General features: G+C 44.3%; 2 protein-coding genes and 1 long non-coding RNA gene across 4 annotated transcripts; 2 read left to right on the forward strand and 1 right to left on the reverse strand.

The window, feature by feature from the left end:
- The first annotated feature begins 1,124 nt into the window (after nt 1-1,124).
- On the forward strand, nt 1,125-10,564 carry LOC107208520. Of its 2 annotated transcripts, none has more exons than XM_019007875.1 (4): nt 1,125-3,184; nt 7,230-7,673; nt 9,256-9,397; nt 10,442-10,564. In XM_019007875.1, exons 1-4 carry the CDS (start codon nt 3,091-3,093, stop codon nt 10,449-10,451), a joined length of 690 nt encoding a protein of 229 aa, XP_018863420.1. In that variant the 5' UTR covers nt 1,125-3,090; the 3' UTR covers nt 10,452-10,564. The 2 variants fall into 2 exon arrangements, with proteins under 2 accessions (XP_018863420.1, XP_033373428.1); XM_033517537.1 differs by having other exon boundaries at nt 7,230-7,589.
- A 1,422-nt stretch (nt 10,565-11,986) lies between these two features.
- LOC107211113 (phospholipase A2-like) lies at nt 11,987-23,882 on the reverse strand. Its single transcript, XM_015642657.3, has 4 exons — nt 23,537-23,882; nt 20,276-20,441; nt 15,769-15,875; nt 11,987-12,710 (listed from the first exon to the last, which is right to left on the reverse strand). The coding sequence occupies exons 1-4, from the start codon at nt 23,844-23,846 to the stop codon at nt 12,547-12,549; spliced, it is 747 nt and encodes a 248-aa protein (XP_015498143.2). The 5' UTR covers nt 23,847-23,882; the 3' UTR covers nt 11,987-12,546.
- LOC107211120 lies at nt 16,001-19,028 on the forward strand. The gene is made up of 3 exons (XR_004499232.1): nt 16,001-17,854; nt 18,119-18,237; nt 18,920-19,028. It is a non-coding gene; the product is annotated as an uncharacterized LOC107211120 (long non-coding RNA).
- Nucleotides 23,883-25,486: the final 1,604 nt, after the last annotated feature.

Genomic DNA, 25,486 nt, shown 5'->3' on the forward strand with positions numbered 1-25,486 from the left:
CCTGGGTCTCGTTTGTGAGGCTGCTGAGCAGCGCTGAGTAGTTTCTGCCCTAAGCTCTGGGCACTCGGAGGGCTCCTCAAATCAGGGGGACCCAACCAGATGGATGATGGCTCTTAGAGCTGTGCCCTCAGCTCACCTCACAGGAAAAGAAGAGACCTGTGAGGTGCGAAGAAATCACGTTGCTGGGTAGCTAGCTAGTAGATGATGGATGGATGGATGGATGGATGGATGGATGGATGGATGGATGGATGGATGGATGGATGGATGGGATAGGATATACGGGTGAGTGAAACAGCCTGTTGTGACAATGCTAGTTGCTCCTATTGTCCCCTTTCTCTCTACCACTTCCCCAGGAAATGGAGGTAAAGGCTCTCTCTGTGGAGGTTCCACCTGGACATCTCAGGGCCCTGTGATATCTGCTCACTGCTGCATTAGAAAAAGTGTCCCAAGTCCCCATGGAGAAGTGTCCCTCCTCACAGCTGTTGGCCCAGACAGGACAGTGTTAATGCAAGCAATTGCGAGTCTCCAAAATTCACAAGACCGTGTGAAAAAGAATGTGTGTTTTGTTTCATTTTTTGTTCATTGCTTTTGTGAAAAACAAGGTTCACATAATTTTATAGAATTTAAAAGTTTAATAGAAAGACAATTAGGAGAAAAAAATAAAGTATACAGATATGGCCGGGTGTCTCTGCATTCAGCCAAGAGAGCACACCTTACTAACAAAGGATTGTCCCTTAAAAACAGAACACTAATACATATCCATAAATTCTCACACATATTCATACATTCTTCTTAGGATCTTTGGTGTTCTTCTGTTTAGTTTTCTCTTGCCCCCTTTCCAATAAATCAGTATTCTTGGTGCCATCAAGATTTACATTCCCTGATACCAGAAATGCAATGAATTCCCCCCTCAGAGTTCTGGTCACTTTTGTCTTCATCTGGATAAGATAGTTTACAAAAGGAAGAAAAAAGGGTCTCCAGCTATCTTTTTCAGACAAAAGTAGTTTTTGTTTTAATGCTATGTCATAGCTTAACATATATGTATTATTCCACTATTTCTAAGTTTCATCAATAACAGAAATAAATAAAACTATATTAATACAACAAAATTTTCCATTCTTATACACATAACATTCATTTTAATATTTGCGAAAAGCCAACAATATAATATGTATCTATAACACTTTCTTGATTTGCGCCTGACACTTGAAATCTGGGAGCTTTTTTCAACAACACTCAGGGTACCAGTTTATTTTGCTTTTTGTCCATAATCTGAATCATATTGGGTTATCCAAGTGGGAGAAGCTTCATGTTCATCTACTGGCTGCCAGCAACACTAACCAACCCCTTTTGTATTCCCTCAGTTAAAAGCTGGCTGACCTGGCGCTTTGGCTTAGACATGACCTACTTAATGGAGGATTCACGAAAGAATTGCTAGTTCCGGATGACATGAACATAAATAGCATTTGCAGGAACAGTGGTAGTATGTCCATCACAACACACTTGAAGGGTTTTTTTTGAAGCACACCAAGTATTTGGGTTTAAATCAGAGAGTGTTTGGATTGCCTTTGGTTCAGATCCATCTTCTCACACTGACTCCTCTGACACGCAGCCACAATCAGCACTCTAAACCAGTAACTTAGTGCAAAATCCTCTTTTTGAGGTGCCAGGTGCCTTTGACTCTACAGGTTATTCCCTCCTCAAACTCTTCATTGTTTTTGACTCCTCTAACTTTTTCCCCTCATGAATATTTTGGCTTTACTCACTAGCACTTTGGCAGTACTTCCTTCAGAACACCCTCACAAACTTTCATCTTCCTTCTGAAGTGCTCTGTTGCTCTGCACTTGGCCCCAGTTCCCTTCCTAATATGATTCTTGCCTGCTAATCACAGGTCTTCCCACTCTCCCAACCCATTTCAGAGAAGTATTTGCCTCCCAGATTCCTTTAACCATACTCCCTCTAGCCTATCCTGCTTTTGCTGATTCCACTGCTTTGGGATCTGCACACCAAAGCTAAAGTGACAACTGGTGACTCCAGGAATGGGCCATTCCTTCTGACATTATTTCATCAGCCAAGTTTTGCGAATCAAATATGGGTCCTTTTTGCTTTCAGATGCAAAGAAAAGCAGAAATACTCATGCCTCTCTCAGCTGCATTGTGCTTTAAGAGTTATGAAATTGAGTCCTTACTGGATACTCAAGCACAATTCCATTTCCTTGAGAGTTTTGAACATATGCAGGATCATCAGAGAAAGTGTCCCATGATCCCTAATCCTGTAGTTGAGGGAAGAGGTGTCAGCCAAATAGTGACCATAGCCCATCCTTGGTGCAGTCATAGCATGTCTGGCAGGGCTGGGTGGTACAGGTGAGGCTTGAAGCTGCTGTAGCTCCTCTCACAGGATCGTGCTCTCTGTGGACCTTGTATAAACACAGACTGATTCAGAGCACACCTGCTGGTTTTGCAGATAGGCTGCCCTCTCCAGCACTTTTCCCTCCACCCAAGTTGCATAGACAAGCTCTACTTTAATATAAATACAGTTTAACTAGTCAACTTTTGATGAAAAAGGACTTGTTCTGCACTGAAAAAATAAAGAAAAACACTTTGGGGAATACAGTTTACCTGTAAACACCATGTGCATATAGCCACAAAGTTACTGAGTTCCTGAAATTTCCTCTTGTGGTGTGTTAGGTTGATATCGTGGTACATTAGAGTCTAAATGTTCAGATAATTAGGCCAATGCTTTTTGTGTTCTCACGATCACTCTGGAGAGGTTCAGCAGAAGAGAGGTCTCCTTTGGAGTATCTGGATATTCTGTACTCAGCCCAAAGTTGTGGTTTATACAAGCCTAAAATAAAAAACAATGTGTTCCCTCTCCTCTCAGAGCATTTTTGACATATTCTCAGAGAGAGATCAGGACAGCCACCGGGGAAGTAATTGTCACTTGCAATGTGGCTCTCATCCAGGGATCAGGCAGAGCACTGTGAGCTCAAAGCTGTGGTAACTTTAGTAAGTGTGACATTCTCTAGGCAGAATGTGAGGTCCTGTTGCTATAATACACACATATTTTTTACCCATACTACCAGAGGGAGAGATGATGAGGCCATGTACTTCAGCAGCCATGAGCCAGCACATTGGGAAGCTCTATAGATCTGCAGTGTCTTCATTCATCTTCTTCTTGGTGGTGGGTGAGTACTAAACCACCTTCCTTAATTAGAAGAAATATAGGTTGTTCTTGGAGCTTGGCATGAAAAGTACTCTTTTTTTTATTTTATTTTATTTTCAAAGAAAATGCAACTTTCAACTGAGGGCTTCCTCAGGGTACAGAGAAATTGTATTTAATGTTGTACATTGCATTAAAACATACTTTTCTCTTTAGATACATTCCTGTTTCTCTGATATAAATGTTCAGAAAGAGTGTATTTGGCTGTCTTTTCCCAGATGTGTATCATCATTCCTAGAAGCTCCATTTCTGTTTTGTTTCTCTGATATATTAGCCACCAGTTATTGTCACAAGGTAGTTATTCATATCCATTTGTGAAAGCCAACCTCAGCCCAGGGCAAAAGTCATATAAATTAAGAGCAGCAATGTGCAGTCATTGATCACTTAATCATAGATGTCTGGGAGCTGGACGCAGCTTGTAAAGCACCTTCATGACTCCAGCACAGTATGAATGTGAAGCTGAGCTCTAAAGCAAACAAAACCATCTGAAAGACAGTAATTTCATCATGAGAGGAGTTTTTTGTGGGTTGGAAATTGAACCCTATTTGCCCTGAACCCCTCCAGCTACTGAGTGTGAATAAAGGAGAAGAGGTTAAACTGGAAAGGTAGAATTCTGCACTGACCTCACACACCATTTTGGTTCCCCCATGCTGTTGGCAGCTGGCAGAAGAAGCTTGCAGGGCTGCTGGGATTTACTCCAGGCACCAAAGACTTTAGTGAGGCTCTAGGACAGGAAGAGAATGCAGCTGTATTTTATTATTTCATTTTTTCACCCTGCTCCTCTAGCCTGGCTTGTGTATTTCTCACTTATAGGTCTGATATGGCCTTACATGGGGAAGTATCAACCTGCAGGTTACGTCAAGGGGAGGCTGAGGGCTTTATTAGGTGCCCTGTTAGTACTGCCAAATGTAGAGCACATTGCCACATTACAGGGAGTCCCAGAGAGCTTTCTCCCCTCGTGACTGAAAACTGGACCTCAACTAAGGACTTCATATGACAATGACCTATTAGATCATCTAATCGTTTGTCCAGGTCTAGACAAGATCATCCATGCTGTATTTCTCTGTACCCTGTCTAGCTCAAGTGCTTTCACCACAAAGCCTTGCATTCCTCTGCATGGGCTTGAGCCCCACAACCCGCATGACAAGGGACCTACACATCACTCTGCTAATGAAGCAATTGACTTAAAAAGATCTTTGAAGCAGAGTCAGCAAAGCATTTGGCATGGTATGCTCCCAGATGCCAAAACGATAAGGGCATTGTGTAATTGAATACCAGTGAACTAATATGTTCCAATTTTGCAGCCTTAAAAAATAAAAAGGAAGAAAAGAAAGGGAGAAAAATAGAGGTAGTGCTGTGACCTTCTCAGTGAAACTCTCAAAGAGAGCTGGGACAAAACAAGACAGCTTACTCCTCTCCTGTTTTAATTTTCCTAGTTAAGTTACATGATTTGTATTGAATCGAAGATGTGGAATAAGACAGATGACAAGGCCATTTATTATCTCATGATAGGAGACGTGTCTAAAACTCATGATGAACAGAGGCAATATCAAAGCACATTGTTCCTACTCAGTTACATTCTCTAGCCACTGTCTGTGTAAAAAATACACCTTTCACATCACTAAAAGAAATAAAAATTACAGTTGTGTTACAGGGATGCATATGGTAAGACTAGAATGCTTGTAGCAGAGAAAATTTTGTGGCCATTCCTTGAAAACAAGGTAGCAGTAGCACACATTAGCTAATGCAACAGTTATCCAGTGGAAAAAATGGTTAATAAACTGAGATTTTAAAAGAGTACTCATTATGCAACTGCTCAAATTCACTCTAATAAATAACCAAATAGATCACTTCAGAATATTTGATGCACAAAACTGTAACATGTCAAGATTTGTCAGTTATTTCAATTATACTTTGTATTTCCTGAAAGCCTTTGTCAAGATACTTCAACTTTTATGACTGCTGCCTTGATACACATATCTAACTGGGCAGGGAAGGTTTGGACCTCAGATTTCCTCAAGAAGCTCCAGTGGGCTCATTGGTAGGATTACATATGAACAGAAGGATAACATCTCACCCTATACCTTCAGTAAGAACCACTCGTTTTAGGGGACTGGATTCAAAACTATATTTGGGTACCTAATTCTCAGGCATCCAATTCCTATGGGTTGGTGTTCCAGTTCCAAGGCAAAAATCTTCACTTTGTGGTAAAAGCACAGAGCGACAAACAGCTCATAAGATGTTTTACATGCTCTGTTGTTGCCTAGTTTCACAGCCAGTTTATAATTCCTGTATTTTTGTATTCATGAGTTCTCTCTTGTCTCATATGTAAACTGTAAGCTCTGTATCCCAGCCTTTTGTAAGGTGCCCAGAACAGGGCCCTGCTGGCTGACAGAAATCCTCTACTCCCATATGAGTCATAAATAGTAATAACTATGAATACAATTGTGATTTTTGTGTACAAGCATGCCTGGAGGAGCCATTCAAGTAACTCTCAAAGTGATCATAAAGGGGTTTGGTTTTCCATTGCCTCGAGACATTTGTCCCTGAGCAGAGAGTGTCTATTGTCATTGTAATGTTTTACCAGACCCACACAACAATGTTTCACACTCTGTGCATGGCAGTGAGACTCAAGACAATGGAAAATCAAGATCTTCATTCTGGAATGGTCTGCAGTCTTTGAGAGGACACAAACTAGCTCAAAGGGAGACTATTTCACTTGAAGAAAATAAAACAACAGAAAAGCCTTTTCCAAAATTTGGCCTGAACTCTTTCTTGGCAAAAGCTTATTTTTAGGTTTGCTTTTCCCTCTTTTTGAGACAGCAACTATTTCTCTCATTTACTGTGCCCAGGCTTGTTCCCAGAAATGGGATCCATTCTCACTACTCTTAGCTCAAGGATATGATACTGTGGTTAGCACCTGAGTATTAGAAGGCAGGTTGAAATGTCTGCTACAGACATGTTCATGTTTTTCTAACAGAAGCTAACAGGAGACGGTCCCTTCACAGAGAATTGTGGATGCTAAATGCAAAAAGCAAGCAGAGAACAGAGCATGTGTGAAACTAAGTCACACAGGCTTCTCATCCTGGCCTGAGAAAGCATGAAAAAGAATCCAAACAGTCCTTGGTAAAGGACAAACAATCTCTGCAGGTGTTGTTTAGGAAACAGTCAAGGGATGGTGTTCCACTTAACCAATGACGGTGATGTGTTGCTTTAATGACCAATGAAGAGTTTTACCTCTTGGACCTTCTTGAACATGTCTATAAGACATAAGAAGATCAAGAATAATAAACTTTGCTCTCTTGGACAATGCAGCTAAGAGAGTCCGTGTTGTGCTTCTCACCATTCCTAATATAGTGTGACAGACAGTAGCTGTCACCTTCAGCTTCAGTGAGGGCATAAGGCTGATGTTCTGTCCCTCAGACTGCTGATAAGATCTGCTAGGGGTTCAGTCCCTGGTAATGGAGATTCTTCCCATGATTTCAAGATTTCCTGTCCTGTAACTGAAAGTGCATGCCAAAAAATCTAAGAATCATGTTAGGTTTTGGGATGCAGGCAGTTGCATTAGATGCATGCTTATTCACTGTGCTTGCCAGAACAGAACTGCCAGTGTGTGGGTGTACATGCATCTTTTGCTTTGCCTCAAAAGCAGTTGAGTCAGGAACATCAGGCCCTGAGACTTTTCAGAATGGGAAGAAAGAGGTTAGTGTTGCAAATGGAAAGGGGGCTGACTGGACTCTAAATTTCACCCAAAGCCATTAGACAATGGAATTCATCTTCCTTCCTCTACTGTGGTGGTAGAAAGGAGCTGATATTCAGGAAAAGACCTGTCTGTACACAACAACATAACCTAAGTGTAACTAGGAAGAAAATCCCTGTCATTGTAACAGTGACTGCCCTCATGTGCTAATTCCAGGAGCCACTTTGTGCTGGTTAGAGGTCAGGAGCAGCAGGAACATTTATCATCCTATCACCCTCAGCTGTCCTCTTTTCTCTCTTCCTTGGTACAGATGTAGGAGTTACTGGTGAAGGTGCAAACAAGGAGAATGCAGCAACTGTGACTCATGTAACAGCACAGCCCTTGTTGTTGACACCTGAGCCTTGGAACCTTTTGGTGACTCAAACACCAGCCAAGGAGAAAGCCAAAGAAGGTGAAACTGTGACCTTGAACTGTCATCTTAACAGTCCACAGCATCCCTCTCTGACCGACCTGATGGTGAAGTGGTACAAAGAAGATGAAAAAGGGCAGATGGACCTGCTAGAAAAGAATGTGACCATCTTGCCAAATAACTCCAGGATCTTCACAAGTGGAGACTTGTCCCAAGGGGATGTTTCCCTGATTATCCTCAATGTGACAAGCAGTGACCATGGTATTTATTTCTGTGAGGTTACACTTCCGGATGGGAAGGTGGTGACAGGAGATGGCACAAAGCTCAGGATCAGGAGGGCTCTGGGTAATACTTGGAGTTATTTATCTTTTTTTCTCCTTGTTTTTCCTCCAAAGCTGCTCTGCACACTTGCAGAAACAGAGAAGTCAGCCTGTTTGGCCTCTGGCAGTAAGGGCCTGGTGTCATGGAGTGTAATTGCTCTATAGAATTTGTCATTATTTTTGTAAGGCCAGCTTAAATTCATTAGCTTGTCTCTATAAACAATCACAGATATTATTATAAGGAGGAGCATTTACACCACAAAAAGAAGGAATAATGTTATCCATAAACATAAAGTCACTGCAAAGAATGAAACAGACAAGTTCCTCTTGTACTCACAGCTCTGGCAGAACCCCCATGAGTGACAGGTGACAAGGTACCATCTCAAGGAACAGCTCTAGACCTCTTTTTTTTTTATGTTATTTCTCTCCAACCCACTAACTTGCATAGTCATTCCTTAACTCTGAATGACATAAGTAATCCCACGATAATCACGAGGATCATATATAATATGATCGTTATATAATTTCTGATTAACTTCATTCACATTAAAATGAAAATAGCATTAAAAGTTCCATGCTATGTTTTCTTAGCCTCACAGGTAGACACTAGACATATTAAGTAAAGAGGTAACTTGTTATGTCTGTAGCAGCTGGAAATGTCAAACTTTCCTCTTACGTAGGCTAAACAGATTCCAGTCCCAAAAAGCCAACACATTAGAAGGGTTATTATCTTATTATCTAATTAACAAAAAATACTTCCTTCTGTGTCAACAGTAAATTATGCAAGTACCGTTTTCCTATTTTTCATCATCAAAGCTTCTATCTCACCAAGATTCACTAAGCCTTTGCCTTTTGAGCCTGAGTTACTAATTTTTATAACACTACTCAGTTTAAACTGTAACACTAAGGCAAGCAAACTGTGCCCCTCTGCAGGGGCTTGGTCATCTGTCTAATGAGGTGTCCTGTTGGCTTGATCTCATAGTCTCAGTAGCACAGGTTATTCTTGAAAAGCCTGCACTCTGGCCAGCATAATTGCCTTTCTGTGTTCCTGAGATGATGAAATGCATAATTTCAGCATTATGCCATCTCTGCCATGCAACAGTCCCAAGAGCAGCCAGTCAAAGAAAGGACTTCAGTGGAGTGCTGCTCTCTGCTCTCTGGTGCTGTCTCCCTTGGAAGTAGATAGGCAGATCCATGGCTTTCTCAAAGTTGGCAGAGTAATCATTTTCCTTTCAAAAACGTATTTTAAAAAAAGTATACAGGACTGAGTTCCATTAATTCAAGCAGCAGCTTCTTTTGCCATCCCATAGTGTCTAGCTGTTGAGGGAGATTTCTGGAGCGATGGGGCTGCCCTGTCTCTAAAGCACAGACAGCATAGCAGCTTGGGAATGCTGCTTAGGAGCTCCTACACAGGAGTGCAAAAATCAGTAGCTCTGTAGTGCAAGTCACTCTCCCATGTGGAAGGGATTTCATGTCAAACAAGACATCAGCATGATCATAGTAAGCAGCTTCCTCTGCAGCCACTGCAGAAAAGATGCTGGCTGCATTGCATATACTTGTCTGGAAAACATCTTACGTTACTCTCTCTGCTTTCCTTTCTCCCCCAGGCTTGTTTGGTATAGAAGAATCCATTGGAACAATCATTGGGGTTGTGGCAGCTGGTATTGGAGGCATAGTGGTTCTGATTATTGTTTTAACCCCACAACTGAGGAAGTGCATCCTCTGCATGAGACAAGAGTCTCGCCAAAGGTACCTGTGTTTTAACTGAAAGACAAATTAGGCATTTGCTTACCTTAGGTCAGACATGGGATCTGGCTCAGGAAATGTGTGAATGAAACTCTAACAGAGCTGGTTCTATGGTCCATCACTTTTTCAAATAGTTTTTTGCTTATGTTGAGTAGAGCTTCACCAATGGGCCTAATGAATTACCTATAAAGAAAATAATAGGATCTTCTCTAATCGTCACTTTGGACTAAGAGTTTTTCAATGAGATGCTGCAGCTTTTTTTAACAAAGACCAAGGACTCAAAACATTTTTATGTTTATGCTGAAGGATGGTACTTCCTCCTGCCAACTTTGTTGCTTACATCTGTACTCTCGCAGTGCTTGTGTACAGAAAGCCTAAGATGGCTTAGGTGTGTGAGGTGTGGTTTCTAAAGCCCTACTTAAAGATCTATCTTCTATTAGATCAGCTGATAAGGCTGGAAAAACCAGACATGTTTCACCACACATGAGCCAAAGAAATGCCTCAATAAGAGACTGATGTACCCAAAACTTTTTTCTGCTTTTTTCTGTTCTGTCAGCTGGTCTAATTTGAGGAGACTGACACTGTATTTTGAAACAAGTTTAGTTCCCATTTTGAATAACCCAAGATGTGGTATTTCAGAGCGAGCTCAGCTGACTTTTTGCATTCATTGAGGAGACGTGTGATTTGCACCTCTTCTTCCAGCGCTCAAAAATCTTGCTCAGCCTGATGAAAAAATCCCCTCCCTGAAGGGCTGGCAGAAGAAGAGCTGCTCTTGCCATTCACTGGAGCGCTGCCGCCACCTGATGGCCAGCGTGGCGGGGACAGGGACACGCCGGGAGCTCTGCCTCTCTCACGAGGATCTTCCAGCCCTTGCTGAGTACACTCCCTTCCATAGGCTGCTGCTGTCCGCACAGCATCATCCCTCAGCAAACGCTCTACATTAAGAGTTCACAACTTCGTCTCTAGCCAGAAAGCCTCGGAGGAGTTTATTGTGTTGTCCTGACTCTTTGTTGCTCACTCGTTCTCTCTCCTTTTCTTCTTGCTCAGCATAGCTTGAGGTGCAGCATTGCAGGAGTCGCTGGGATGTGCAAAGCCTGCAGGTGGAACAACTTCTGATGCCTCATAAGCCAAAACCCGGAGTTCTAGACAGAATAAAAGCCTTTGCCTCTACATGTTGACTTTGGCATTTTAATTTTTATTAGCAAGCTTGTTTTTCCTGCAGCTTTGACAGCTGCAGTAGCATATTCACCATCCTCCTGCAGTAAGGAGCAAAGCAGCTTTTTGTGAAGAAATCTGTATTATCACCTGCCAAAACTCCATTTAGTTTGGCCACATATCTCTGAATTTAGACTCTGATGAGGCACCCTGGGTCTTTCTGTGCCATTAGTTCTTATTTTAAAGGTGCAGCTCAAAGTTTGTCAGGTGAGCTTCAGCTGAGACAGAAGGAGCCCAGCCTAGCCAGTTGCTCCAGGTGCCCACGTAGTGCTAGCACCTACCCGAGAAAATCACAAGCATTGCTTCTGGGGATGCAGGCGTGGCTCCCATCTGCCTGTGCCTCCTGCCAAAGAGGCTCTTGTCCTGTTGGCTTGCTCCAGTCCAAAGGCTTGCAACAAAGATGCAAAGAAGGCCCACTCATACACAGCTACTCCTGGCTGAAAGAATGGGATTTTGGTTTCTCTTGACAGAGGGAAATGTAACATTTGAATATAAGTCTCTAATACCCTTTTAAAGAAAAAGAAGGAGAGATGAAAGATTTGCTTGACATGACTGATGTTCTCCACAGCCATTGTTTCCTGATGTGACAATAATTGATTCCCAGGCAGTCAGTGTCTGGGGGACATGCCAGCATAGGAGACTATCTTCTATATTTATCAGAGAGCAGCATATCATCTCTGAAGTTTGTGGAGTAGTGAGTGTATTCTTTTGCAAAGTGTGGGTATGCCTGCTAGTAAGTAGAAGTCAGAAATCCTTGCTGACCTTGCAACTGCAATAGCCCAATGTAACTCTGCTTACCCTTGAACACAGCTCAGAAGCGTCTCCAGTGCTGTGATGCAGGAGCATGAAGGATAAGAGAACTGGGCTCTAAGCAACCTGGTCTGGTTAAAGGTGTCTCTGCTCATTGCACACGAATTGGAACTGTGATCTTTAAGGCTCCTTCCAATCCAAACTACCCATGATATGACAAAAAAGAAAAAAAAAAAAAAAAAGAGAGCAGCAGCACTATTTAGTGACAGGAGATGTGTTCTCACTGCACCACAGACCAAGCCCTCTGTTTCTGCAAAGGCAGATCTTGATCATGATCAGAGAAGGATCTTCTCTTTGCTTCAGCAAAGGTAGGTTGGAAGGGGCCATGATGGGTCATCTGGGTCAACCTCCCTGCTCAAGCAGGATCATCCCAGAGCACAGGGTTGTGTCCAGACAGGTCTGGAATATCTCCAGTGAGGGAGACTCCACAATCTCTCTGAGCAACCTGTTACAGTACTCAGTCACCTGCACAGTAAAGTTCTTCCTCCTGTTCAGGTGGAACTCCTTGTCTATTAGTTTCTAGTCAATGCCTTCTTGTTCCATTGCTTGGCACCACCAAACAGAGCCTGGATCCATCCTCCTGACACCCTCCCTTCAGTTACTCATAGACACTGATGAGGTTCCCTCTCAGTCATCTCTTCTCAAGGCTGAACACACCCAGCTCCCTCAACCTTTCCTCATAGGAGATATTCCAGTCCCTTAATCACTTTTGTCACCTGTTGTTTGTCCAGCGGGTGTCAGGGTAGTTAAAAGTCCCCCACCAGAATTGGGGCCCGTGACTGTGAGGCTGCTTCACACTGGCTGTAGAAGGCCTCATCCACTTTCTCCTGCTCGGGTGGCCTGTAGCAAACACCCCCAGCAGTGTTACCCCTATCAGTCTGCCCTTTATTTCTAATTCTTGAGCTCTTGACATGCTTGTTGTCTACCCAAAGGCAGAGCTTGATACATTCCAAGTGTGTCTCACAGAGAGGGCAACTCCACCCCACACCTTGCTGGTCTGTTTCTCCTCCCCATAATTCCTGCCCTGATAGAAATTCTCTCACACCACTGTTAGATCTGAAAAACAAGGAAAAATTTTATTCCACAACCTTCAGGTTCAAACTGTTAGAAGAAAGGTTGTATAAAGACTATTCTGGCCCCCCATACGTGACGTGGCAGGTGGGATGAGTCTGGCCACATAAAAAGTCTGGCCAGAGGATGAAGTGTGGATTGTATGGTGCTGCTCCCCAGCACTTGGCTGCTTCTTGGTCACACAGGCACACCATTTTTTCACATCGGTCTGTCAGGTTATCTGCAAAAGAAAATGTGAGCCAAGGATGAGAGGTTCTGTATCCAAGACAAGAAACAGTTTTAGGAAGAAAAATTCCTTTAAAAAGCAGCCCTTAGGGGTCAAAGGCTGTGGCAGCAAGACCAACATATTGTGTTGTGAGTGGATCTGACCCTCCCCTGCCCTCTCTCTGTCCATGGGTCTGACCTTTACTGTGACAAAGAACATCAGAAAGTAGCAGCTAAATGTAAATTGGCAATGCTTATAAAAATCTGCTCAGCACAGAGCACTCCCTGCTTCTAGAACTGTGTGAGCTATGAGGGTTTAATTCAGCAGTCAAAGCTAAAAAGGAAAATTATTTTATCTCAGCCTGAGGTAAAAATATTTCTCCATTCCTCAGTCGGTGAATTTCCCTTCTAACTCCTCCCTCTGCAAAACAGACTGATTTCAAAAGAAAAAAACACTACTTTGAAAGGAGGAGACTCCCAGAGGGATATTGAGAAACCTGAGGGCATCAGAGCACTGAGCAGGCATCCTTCACTCTTGCTGTATCAGTTGCTGTTGTATCTCTCTGATCACAGCAGAGGAGCCAAGGAGCTTTGCAGCAGGGCCAGGTACCTGATTTTTATGAGCCAGCAGCTAACAAAGTGATCAAAGTCATACACAGAACTATACAGAATGCAACTATATGACTACATGACCATAAATAGCATCAAAGCCGCTAGCTTAGAAGGCTACATTGCAAATGACTGAGTTTGGGTTAATGAATCTCATCTCATCTCCAGGTGGTTTAAATACAGCTATTGGGTTAATATTATTTCAAAGCACAGTAAGCACCTCGTTTATTTGAGGCTGCTGCCATGGGTTATCTAACAGCTACAAAACCCTGCAGTAGGCAGCTTAATGTACCAGTGCACATAGGCTTCACTCCAAAACCAACTGCAACAAGTATAGGAATTTTTCCAGATTTCACTGGACTTTGATGGATCAGCCCTGTATCTGAAAAATAAGAAAAGCCCATGTTTCCTAAGCTGGTCTGAATAATCTTGTATTTATTGGTAAAAGTGTTCTAAGGGTCAATGAGGACTTAAGGCCATTTTTTTCTTAGTTTGCCTGATGCTCTCCTTGACCCTCTGCTCCTTGAGCTCTTCCTATGCTGGGCCAGCAACTGTTCATCAAATGTGAGTACAGAAGTCTGGCTTTGTAACATTTCTATTAGACAGGAATGATTTTTATGACCAGACCCCACAACTAACAGCCTTTTCTATATTCCAGATATCTGTTGAATGAAATTTACCTACAGGTGATGGCATATCTAGACTGAAGAATATGGTTTTGCCAGTTTTTTTCATTCCACAAACAAAACTACCTAATGGTAGCAAAAAGAGGAGAAATGCCAATGAGTTTCTACTTCTTTTACATGAAAATGTCTGTATTTATGATACAGTGTCAGGCAGCAGGCATGTAATTCCCATTGCATTGGAATGACAGTGCAAACAGTTCTGCTTCTAACACTTCTGGACATTATTACCCTGAGCTCAGCAAGCATGCCTGAAAATTTAATTCTTCATCTCTTTTGTTTGAATGGGATCAGACATTATACCTTCACATCCCAGTAAGACCTGCCATGCTGTAGCCTGGGGTAGGAAATTTGCCTTCAAAACACATTTCTATTGTTCCTCCTCACTGGGGCTATCAGGGGGAGGGAAGCTTGCTGAGGGCTTGTGGATAAAAGTTGATGGATGCATCAGGTCTTGCCTGGACATCAGTTAAGGAATTAATGAAATTTATTTAACTCATGTTTGTTAGCCAAGTCAGAGCAACTGCACTCCTATGTCCATTCCAATGGTCTCAATGATACATCTCATATCTGCAACTTGGAATGTTTCTTCACAGCAAAGAGAAACAGGACTTTTTTCCTGAGAAATGACTAGCAGAAAATATTAATCAACTAACAAAAATATGGGTAGGCTGGAGGGAGAATGGTTGTAGATTAAAGTGACAGATTCCCTTGCCAGCACTTTGTATTTAATAGATTGTTCTGAATCTTGGAAAAGAGTAACTGCAGATGTGCTGTGTCACATCTCCTATCTGCTGGCACATCTTCAGCTGCCACTGAGGCTGAGGATTGTACCAGTAGAATATGGTTTTCTGATAAGGTAAAAATAGTCTTTTAATGTTCTAGCAAGTAACTTTGATGGTTATGGGGATAAGTTTTACTTTCACCATTTCTTTTCAAACTTTCAAAGTGTTCTACAATGGATTTTACCACCAGGAGCTTTCTGGAGACTTAGAAATACAAGTGACAAATTCTAAGACTCAAGTCATCTGGTGCATGTCAAAACAAACTGTGCGAGACACTGACGGGCTGTGACTGTGCAATTCAAACCTTCTTGACTGAGTACCAGCTGTAGAGCTGAGCACAGCCCACACTTGCTGTCTGCCTGAAGCACTTGAGAGCATTTGATTCTGCATGGGTCAAAATCCCTGCTGGGAACCCCAGGACTTCAGGCTGGAGCCCCACACAGGGCAGAGGTGCAGGCTGGCATCCTATTTAACCTGTCTTGAAGAGATGCTAAATAGCCTGGTTCTTCTCCAGCAGTGCTTAAGAGTAGTAAAAAAGTGGACAGTCCTGCTGGAGGGAGGGCCAGAATTGCAATGGAAAGAAGACCCACGGCTGTGGGAATGGACATACTTAATGCCAGTGAGCAGAAAGTCTCCAGAGAGTTACCTGCATCCCTACCAAACTAAGATGGCTTGGGGGCTCCACGGCCCCCACTCCTGCTCTTCAGCCTGGGGAGATCTCAGGTTACCTGGAATGGGTTGTGCTGGGGCTCCAGCTTTCCTCCCAGCTCCTGGCAAGGAATAGGCAGGGAGCTTGGAAGAGAACGGACACTACCTAAAGCAGCTTTGAAACCAGCCTGGCAAACAAACCTGCCTCTGGGACCCCTAAAGCAGTTTGTTCAGCCTGGTATTTGCAGAGGAGGGAGGGAGGGAAGGAGGGAAGGAGGGAAGGAGGGAAGGAGGGAAGGAGGGAAGGAGGGAAGGAGGGACCACGCCACAGGAGCCAGCCTTTCCTTACCGCACCGCACGGTGTTCTGCTCACACACCCACTGGTAGCGCTGCACCTTGGGGTTGCAGCCTTCCTTCTCTGCCGTGTCGTAGCAGCAGTCGTGCCTGTGGCAGCACCTGGAGACATAAAAAGAGAGAGTTTGGGTGTCCTCCTGCATTCTGCCTGTTGGCACAGACTCTGGGGGTGCTTTGCTCACACACAGCTCATGACAGCAATGTTCACTCTGGCCTGTCAGTAAATCATCTGTTGATTAAGCAAGTATCCTGGCATCTCTGGGGAAGCTCGCATGTCTCAGGAGCTCATTAGTGCCATGTTTGCTCCCATGACCACTGTGCTTCTTCCTCTGAGCTTTTGCCCTCGTGAAAACATGTGTGGTCAAGACATGGTAATCTGGCTGAAAGGGAGCAGAAGTGTTCCTATAAATTGTGCTGTTGTAGGTCACTGGCTGAGGCTTAGACCCACCCCAAATCTTTGAACTGGGATGTTTCTTGCCTTCCTCAATATCACCACGAATCTTTATCTCTTCAGTTCACCTGTGCTTCTTGGCCCATAAAGGTTCTGAGGGCCAGCTACAAATTTATCAGTCTCAATGGTGAAATTTTATACCAGTTAACTTAAGAACCTTAAAAAACAGCTAAATCTAAGATATTCACCTATCTTTCCTCTGCACATCTGTACCATAGTTCATATTTTCATGCTGCAGAGATCTAACATAAGGTGAAAAGCATCAGATTTGAAAGTGCAATTGTGCTTCACTGACCAGAGGGGGAATGAGGATGACTAGTTCAGCTGATGACATCTGTCCTATGGACTAGTCTGAGATAATTCTCACTGTCAATTACTTCTGAGTTTACAGAAAACTTGACCTCCCTTGAATTTTATTCTGGTAGTTTAGGGACTCAAATTTCACTGAGGAAAGATTCAGTACTTAGTTCTCTGCTGAATAACAAAGGTTGTTTCAGCAAGGATGCAAGGTCAGAGGCTGGAGCCTGAGAGCAGTGATCTTCTGCATTTCCAGAAAGCATCTCTGCAAGATCACTGTGACTCTACAGAGAGTAGAAAGTAACTGGGAAAAAATGAGGCAGGCTGATTTTACATAAAAATCCTGAAGCTCCAGCAAAGCTTAACCCATCCTCAGGGGAATGATAGGTTGCAGAGCAGGCCCATCACTAGTGTCTCATATATGGAACACTGAGCACTGGAGGCGGTGGTGGAGAGCCACAAATCAGCCTGAGCTGAGGGGAGTGCCAGCTATAGAAACCAAAGGTTTGTGAGGTCTGGGAAATGAGTCAGTAGCCAAATTGGTAAAGTTTGTGTCAGTGATGGGGGAGTGGAGGGAAGAACAATGTGGAGGCACAGGGGCAAAGGGAGATGTTAGGAGCCTCTGTGCCCAGGGTAAGAAATTGCTCTTTATGCAGAGCCAGAGGGAACAAAGGGAAAGAGAGGAGAAGTGAGGACAGATACTGTAGAGGGCAAAAGACGTTCTGTGAATCAGACAAAAACAAAGAAAGGAGCGCTGAATTAGCACAAGCAAATGGTGTTTTAACTAGCTGGAGAACTCACTGCTCCTTATCTGGCTTGGCAAAACCAGGGCAAGGTGCATAAACTCTGCAGGACCACAGGATTTGGGGCACAATTCTGCTTCCCTTTACAGGAATTCCTCCTGATGATCCCCACAGCTGCAGCAGGGTGACAGGTACTTTACTCCAGCACAAAGCAAGAAGACTTTCGGCTTCTATTTTACAAACACCTGAAAGAACTGCCAAGGAACGAAGACTAAGTAATCCTATTGTTGTCCTTTGCCGCCGGGCCCCTCCAGTCTGGAAATGCCCTTTGCTGCACCCGAGTCAGAGTGGTGCTAAGCTTTTAATAACCTGTTAACATTCGGTTCCACCAACACAAACAGAGGCAGCCAGCACCACGGCAGAGCACCGCTCATCAGCGATGGCAAACAAACACAACTGTGTCACCTGGGTGGGAAACAACCTGCTCATCACGCCTGGGCTACGAGACAGCCCTAATGGCTACAGACAGCTCCGGCTGGTCCGCAGGGATCAGCTGGCCAGACCCCTGCTGTTGAGCAAATGCCAATAAGGTAAGAAAGTGTCACGTTGTGTTTGTCACATCAGCAGCACCCTCACTGCTGTGTGTCTTTTCCTTTTGCTTTAACTTTGCGACAGAGGGGAAATCTTACGCTTCCCTATGTGTTTGCCAGGATTTAATAGTTGGACACGATGATCTTAGAGATCTTTTCCAGCCTTAATGATCCTGTAGCTTAGATGAGTCATAGAGGCACCCTGCCTTTCATGATGTTTTCAGGGAAGTGCTGAGCACCCTCAGGTCCTACTTTATATCACAGGTGCTGCAGCAATCCAGGAGAACAGAAAGAAGGAGAAACAAACCTATTGACTCTATGTGGAAGAAATGTCATTATGCCTTGAAGTGATGGAACTGTGAGAGTGGAACAAAAGGGAGAAGGTAATTACTGACAACACCACATCAAAGTCAGTATGTGGAACAAACCTTATAAAAGGATTACCCACTCAATGGCTTTTTTTCCTTTTGCACATAAAAGAGAGGTGCTTAGAAGCACTCTAGCCCTGTCTAGACAGATTGACTGAATTACACACAGGAAAATTACTCCTTTTGTAAGGGTCTCTGTAACAAACCTAGGAGGTCAAGGCTGTGAATAATTTCAAACAGTATTTGTCACTCACAGCCAGTAGTTTTACCACTCTCTTTTTTAGAATGGCAAATATGGAAAATAATGTGGTCACTTTGACAGGTGTGGGGTACTCAACCACACTAATCATTGCAGTAGTTCTTAGTAACAGACACCAGTATTTCTCTGACAGACAGAAATGGAAAATTTTAGGGCTAAATCTAGTGTGGCATTGCTGATTCTTCCTAGCTAAGAACCTAAATAAAACTTACAAGTTTTTCTACAGTAGCCAAGCATTGCAGCTAAGGAATGATAATGAATGTACTTAGATGATCAAGCTTCCCTTTTACAAACTATCTGATATTTTGAGGTATTTCCACTTACAAAGTCTCATTTTCTGCTTTTAGGATAAAACCCTAAAATCCTCTGTGGAATTTAAACAATAGCAGAAACACTGGCTGATGAACATGTGGCCATATTTTACTCTCTCTTTTTCAGGAGTGCTGACTCCCCCTGCATCTCCCAGGGTCACAAGTTTGGATGTCACTCAGCCTCTATGGAAAACAGCTTTTAGGTCACTCTGCTCAGCTTCTGCTCTACTCCAATAAAAGCAGTACTCCAAATTAGTGAAGTCCTGTTTTACTTTCAAGGCTTTATTATGAAATTTGTTAAAGGATAACAAAAATAATTGAACACCTTACATACACTGCTGTGGATAAGCACTGTGATAAGAAGGTCAAGAGATATTACTGCAGTTACTCACCATTTGTGAGGCCCATATTGACTGTTTCATAAATTAAATATTTCACAGACAAATAAAGGGACACAGTGAGAGGGCTTTGGGAGTGAAACATCTTGCTGCATTAATGAAGACAGCTCCATTAGTCTTAAGGGACAGACAACTTCTCTTTCATGCCCACAGAGTCTTTAACCTTGACATCTTTTCTTCCTTCCCCCCACCCCCACCTTTTTTCTGTCATTCTAATTTAGCAAAATCTGGTTTTGTGGCAACCTGCAATGTCTCCAGCAGCAAAGTATTCTGGAAGGCTCAGTTTTCTTCCCAGTGAGCTGCAGACTACCTTCACCCTGCTAAAAGCAGAGCTTTCTTACTAGTAGCACCTGGTCTGTTGACTGTAGATAGACTTGTGTGCTTTGACTTTGATATTTCAAACCTGTCAGATTGCAAGTACCAGGCTCAGAGCACACAAGAGTCTGCTATCCTCAGCTTTATTCTCATTTACTCTCTTTATGCTCACTGCACAGTACAGGAAAGAAGCCTTTGATTGCAATACCTCTGACACTGGTTGGGAATAACAAGCCTAACATCTTCCACACTAACAAAGAAAAGGGAAAATAACACCATGCTCTCCCTTATTATTCTACCTTGATTCAGTGCAAACTAACAGCCAGTGAAGGCAACAGGTTTGATTATTCCTTGCAACAATACAGATTTCTTCAAGAGGATAAACAGTGATAGTTCCATCACTTCCATTTATAGGATCTGGGTGAAATAACCCTCCAAATACCTTGGATTACAATCCTTTTGTCAGGTAGGGTGTGATCTCTATGGAAAAAAAATCAGCTATTTCAAGAAATTACATCCTGGTTTCTCCTTTGCCCTCTACCCCACATAGTACAAGGTCCTAAGAGCTTTGGTGTCATCCAGAAGGAGGTTAAACCCTCATTCACATCCCAAGTGATACACAAGTCACTCACAAATCCCCTGTATGTTCATATACATGAAGTTCCCTGACCATAAGGCAGCAAATGAGTCAGTGGAGTCACAGTAGCACAAACAGAAAAAAGTAGAGAGATCTGCACTGCTTCTGGACACATAGCTGAGGTTTCTCTTACCAGTCTGTTTTATCTCTAGGCCAACCTCTTCCTCCCAGTCCACAGTAGCACCCATAGCCAATATATGCCAAGGGAGACCGTCCTGTGCCACACGTTATTGCTCCAGCCAGTTCAATGATTCCTCGAGTGTGCAGTGAATGGGACTTTCCCAGAGCACCTTTCCAAACTGCAAAGACAGGACACAGTTACACACAAGGATTAAACATTCCTGCTACCAATTTTCCTACAGTCCTTCAAGGGAGATGGTTTTGATTTTGACTGGTTGGCTGGGTGCAGCCCTGGCAATCTAACTGGTCATGACATTCAGCTGGCAGAGGGTACTGTGCAGGGAGCTTTTCCTGGGATAATCAAAAGGTGGGTGCAGAAATACCCAAGCATACTATTTCTTCCACAGGAGCTCAGTTCAAGCAGGACTTACTAGTTCTGATGTACTACTGTGTGATTGCAGCTGTACCGTGCCCAGGAGCAGTGTGCCTGGTCTTGCACATCACGGAGCCCAGGCTGTTAAGCTTTGCAGGGTCTGTGCCAGCACCATGCAGGGCCACCTGGGCTTCACTGCACTCCAGAGTCCCAAACCTGGGACAGTTTTCCAGCTATGCTATGGTCCTGACTAGGACATGAAGCAGCAGAGTACAGCCGGGCAACCAGACCTAACCAGAGCTCTGTGGAAAGAAGTGAAGTTTCTATGTTGCTCAAGATTTCTTGCCTTATCCACGTTTCCCCTACTATTCAAGATCTTTCAACCCATTTTCCAGGTGGCAAAACATACTGATAGTCTTATTAATCTGCATGGAGGGACAGCTACAGCCTTGACCATGTGGATTACATATTTTGTCAAGGACAAAATGCCTCCATTAACCAAGATGTATGTATAGCTGCTTTCTTTTGAGACTCTGGAAGTGCTTGGCAACACTTGGATCTGCTTCCGTTATTAAATTCCACCTAAGTCATAACAGATGGGCTGCACTAATTTGGGGTAAAAAGAAGAAAGGAGCTCTGTGTCACCTGGAGTGTGTGGATGGCCACGCTAACCAGTCTGGGGATTTTTGAGTTACAAGTCTTTCTAACAGTCTTGTGATTTATGGAAACCAAAGGTACCCTGCCCCAAATACTCAAACCACTGTGATGCTCAGTTGCAAGCGTTGCTGCTTATCATGCTGTAGTGACAAATTTGGAGCATTTCATGCCTGGATTTACTGTGAAGGACCAAGTGCACTTTGTGCTGCTTTATCGGTAGGATCAAAATCCTCAGCCCAAAAGCTTGGTTCATCTGCTCATCCCACCCATGCACAGCCACTCCAAAATCAAACAGGGGGACTTTCCAGCATGCTTGGATGGAGAGGGAGGTGATGCCTGGGAGGTGGGAACTTGCCACTGAAGTTGCTTTGCCACCTGCTCCTGGCTATTGCAGCACTTGACCTCTTCAAAGTGTTGTGCAAACACGGGCTAATTAATCCCCTAAACCACCCAAGGACTCAATACTATTATTAAAACAGTTGCTTTCCTTTTAAAACCTAGCCTCTAATCCCTTTGCTTGGGCCTCTTCCCGCATTTCCTGGGCTAGCTTGCCCTCCAAGCCCAATCCAAATGCCAGTGCAGACAAGGAGGGTTTCTCCCCATGAAGGACAAGGCAGGGCTTTGCTCCCTCTCCCAGCCTGACCCCCCAGCAGGAGCGGGTGCCACCATTTTCACCTCAGGGATCGACACCTCAGGCCATCCCAGCACATCTCAGACATCCCAGCCTCTCTCTGCTTCCTGGCATTCCTCAGGGATTAAATGCACATTCCTGAAAAAGTAAGCGGCCGCTCACCTAAACACTACTTGAGTGTTCAGGTTTCATGTTAAAAACACATTGGATGGTTTTATTGAGAACTAAAGAGACCACTTATTTTCCTTGTCTAAACACAAGGCTCCAGAGTTAGAAGGGGGCTTAGCTCTCAGGGGAAATCACAAGTAGTGGGCTGCTTTGGGTTTGGGGGTATAAATAATGCTTTTTCAATCTGTTGCAGTTTGCAGACCCTGAATATGTTCCAGTGGAGACAAAAACTTCTTTGTAGGAATCCCAGCCTTCTGACAAACAGATTGAAATTTTTTTTAGCTGTCTTTCACTGGCCTCTTAAGCCAGGACTGCTGGGCTTGGTCTGTTGGTCACTGGCTGAAAATGGTTGAGGTTGGTGTAAGGTAACTGTACCTCACCCAGAAGAAGAAAGGCCATTCTTCTTTTGGGGATATCTCTGGGGATCAAGGAACTGTAATTACAGTGCAGAGCTGCTATGAAAGTGGAGAGAACGCCCCAAAGGAAATTGAGTCCAAAAGACTCAATTAGTGTGCTTAGGGCTGTGTGTTCTGCAAGAGGCATCCAGGCAGCCTCTGATGTTCCTGTTCTTTGAAAGCTGTCTGGGTTTTGAGCCAGCAGCACACTGCTGCAGCTGAGAGGTCAGCCCCAGCAAGTACATTTTTAATATTCAGGTGCACAGCTAATAACTTGACCAAGAACTGAAATTGCTTTCTCTGTGCTAGGCAGCTGAGCCAACGCAGCCAGGAAAGCCTTGAAAAAGTCTGAGTCTCCACAGCAGCCTGCTCCTAGCCAAATGTCCTGTTAGCAGTGTGTCCAATCATTAAACTACTAATGGAGCACCTTAGAGAAGAACCTACCTGCAGAGAGGTGAGCAGAGGTGAATCTGACAACTTAACACTATTTCCTGCTTAAACTGGCAGCCTTTGCTGTAAATGAAGGCAGGGGGTTGTTTTTTTCTGTTCAAACTCTATTGCAGATATAACCTCAGACGTGCTAGTTTAACTTTTTGTTGCGTCTGTGTGTAGGGGGCTTTATGTTAGCAGTCATTTATGGCTTTTATAAACAGAATTTTAAAAAAATTATTATTATTAAAATTATTTTAAATTCAGATGCATCCAAAACTGCTCACTCCATGACCACTGGTATAAAAAGAAGGTATTTCTATGAAACATGGACACTAAAAATTCTGTAGCATAAAACTATCAAAAAAGAAAACAGACCTGTGTTTATACAGTTTATGCAAACCCTAGCTGGGGCTGGGAAGCGAGGCAGGCAGGCAGCTCACTTACACAGTCCCTCTCTGGAAGTTGAGGATTGTCTAGTGACACTTTTTTCCCTCCCTTGGCCAAATCACACGGAGCTCCTGGCACGAAGCACGCAAAGCTGATGGCAAGGGAGAGGCTGTCCCTGGGCAGGGGGAGGCAGGGCAGGGCAGGGCAGAGGGGCCGGGAGCTGGTACTCACCTGCCTGGAGCAGCATCAGTGTCAGCAGCAGGCGGGGGCCCATGGGCAGCTCGCTCCCACACCCGGGTACGTCGGGGTTCAGCCGCCGGTGCTCCGGCAGTGCCTCGCCGTGCTGCCAGGCGAGCCGAGGTGTGGTTGTGCTAAACAATCCTCCCGGGCTGCTGCCCCAGGCTTTATATACACATGGCTCTGCGCCCGTCTGCAGTGAAACACCCTCTGCCGCGATGCCCCCGAGCCGCCCGCTCCGTCCCCGCAGAAGGTTCCTCGCTGCGTGAGGAGAGGGCGAGGGCTGGCTCTGTTTGCCCAGCATCGCCTTTGGGAGGGAGGGGCTGCTGGAAGGGCATTAGGCTGGTAGGCTGTGGGACAGCCCAAGACCCAGGCTCTAAGCCGGGCTCCTTCTTTAAGCTGTTTGCTTACAGACCCTGGTTAACCTCTGAGAAGCTGCGGCAAAGTGAAGCCTTCAACCGGGCTTTCTGTGGCTTGGGCTCGCTGCTGTGGCGTTCCCTTGGCAAGGGTTTTCTCCTTTTATAGATCGCTTCCCAAGGTATTTTTTTAAAAATTATTTTATTTTAAGACTGATTATTTTCATGTTTAAAAAAGAAAAGACAAAACTATAAAAATCCAACAGACAGAATACTGTTAAGTGCAAGTACCTAATTATAAACTGGCCAAAAGAGCTAATTCGGCACCACTCTGAGGGATAAACACCCTCTTGGCCTGTTGCTGCACCTGACTGACACCAATAGATTCCTTGAAGACTAGTCAGTGTGTGGGTACCAACCACGCTAGAAGCTCAGCAGCTGGGTCCAGCCCCCTGGGGCTCTGGTCACAGCAGGCAGCCAGATCCAGAGGTGGCCTCCCTGTCACACAGCCTCTGCTTGTATGGGGTCACAGGCAATGAGGGCAGGAGGAATGGCCACAGTTATTTTGTCTTTGGGCTTGAAACAGCTTTAAAACTCCCGCCTTCCTTGGTACAGCAGCCTCCCGACTTGTCTGTGTCTGAGCATCTGTCCCTTCCCTGGTGTGGGCATGATGGGCAGGGCAGGCTGCTCTGCTGGAGTGGAAGGGCAGGGGAAGAGGGCTGCTTGCCCCTTCCTGGGTATAGCCCAGGATTATCATAGCAGCATGAGTTCCCTATGCTAAAGCTGTGCTTCCCTTCTGAATGGCATGGGTTTAAATATTTGCTTGCTACACATTGGTAGTTAAATCAAAGGTCATCAGCAAGTCTTTTATGGGGCTGCCTTCTGCTGAGACCTGCCCCAGTGCAGCTGCTGTCACTCCTTGCCAAGCAAGTTTTCAAGATACAATACATCCTGGGTGCCTGTGATACAGGGCAAATGAGACAGCAGGACTGGGTAAATCTCATTACAATTACTGAATTTCCTGAAATTTCCTGCCCACCACAGCCCCAGTGATGGGCCATGTGCTGGCAGTAGGAGAGGGGGGAGGACCACTTGAGCACACCACTCACCCAGCTGCTCCTTGTCCTGAACTACCTCAGAGGGGCTGGGGTGGAGCTGAAAACTTCTGCCCTTGGAAACCCCCTTCAGTAATTATTCCTTTATTCCAGTCATAATGCCAAATCATACAGAATCATAGAATCATAGAATAGTTTGGGTTGGGAGGGACCTTAAAAATTGTTTGAAACCCCTGCCATGGGCAGGGACAGCTTCCACTCAAACAGGTTGCTTCAAATGCCATCCAGTCTCAGATTGAATGCTTCCATGAATAGGGCATCCACAGCATCTCTGGGCAAACCTCAGTGCCTCAGCGCCCTCACAGTAAATGATTTCTTCCTAATATCTAATCCAAACCTAATCTTTTTAATTTAAAAGCCATTACCTCTTGTCCTGTCACTACAAACCCTTGTAAATGTCCCTTTCCAGTTGTCTTGTAGTCCCTTTTAGGCACTGGAAGGCTGCTATAAGATCTCCCTGGAGCCTTTTTATC

This window comes from Parus major, chromosome 1, assembly GCF_001522545.3.
Source record: "Parus major isolate Abel chromosome 1, Parus_major1.1, whole genome shotgun sequence".
NCBI lineage: Eukaryota > Metazoa > Chordata > Aves > Passeriformes > Paridae > Parus > Parus major.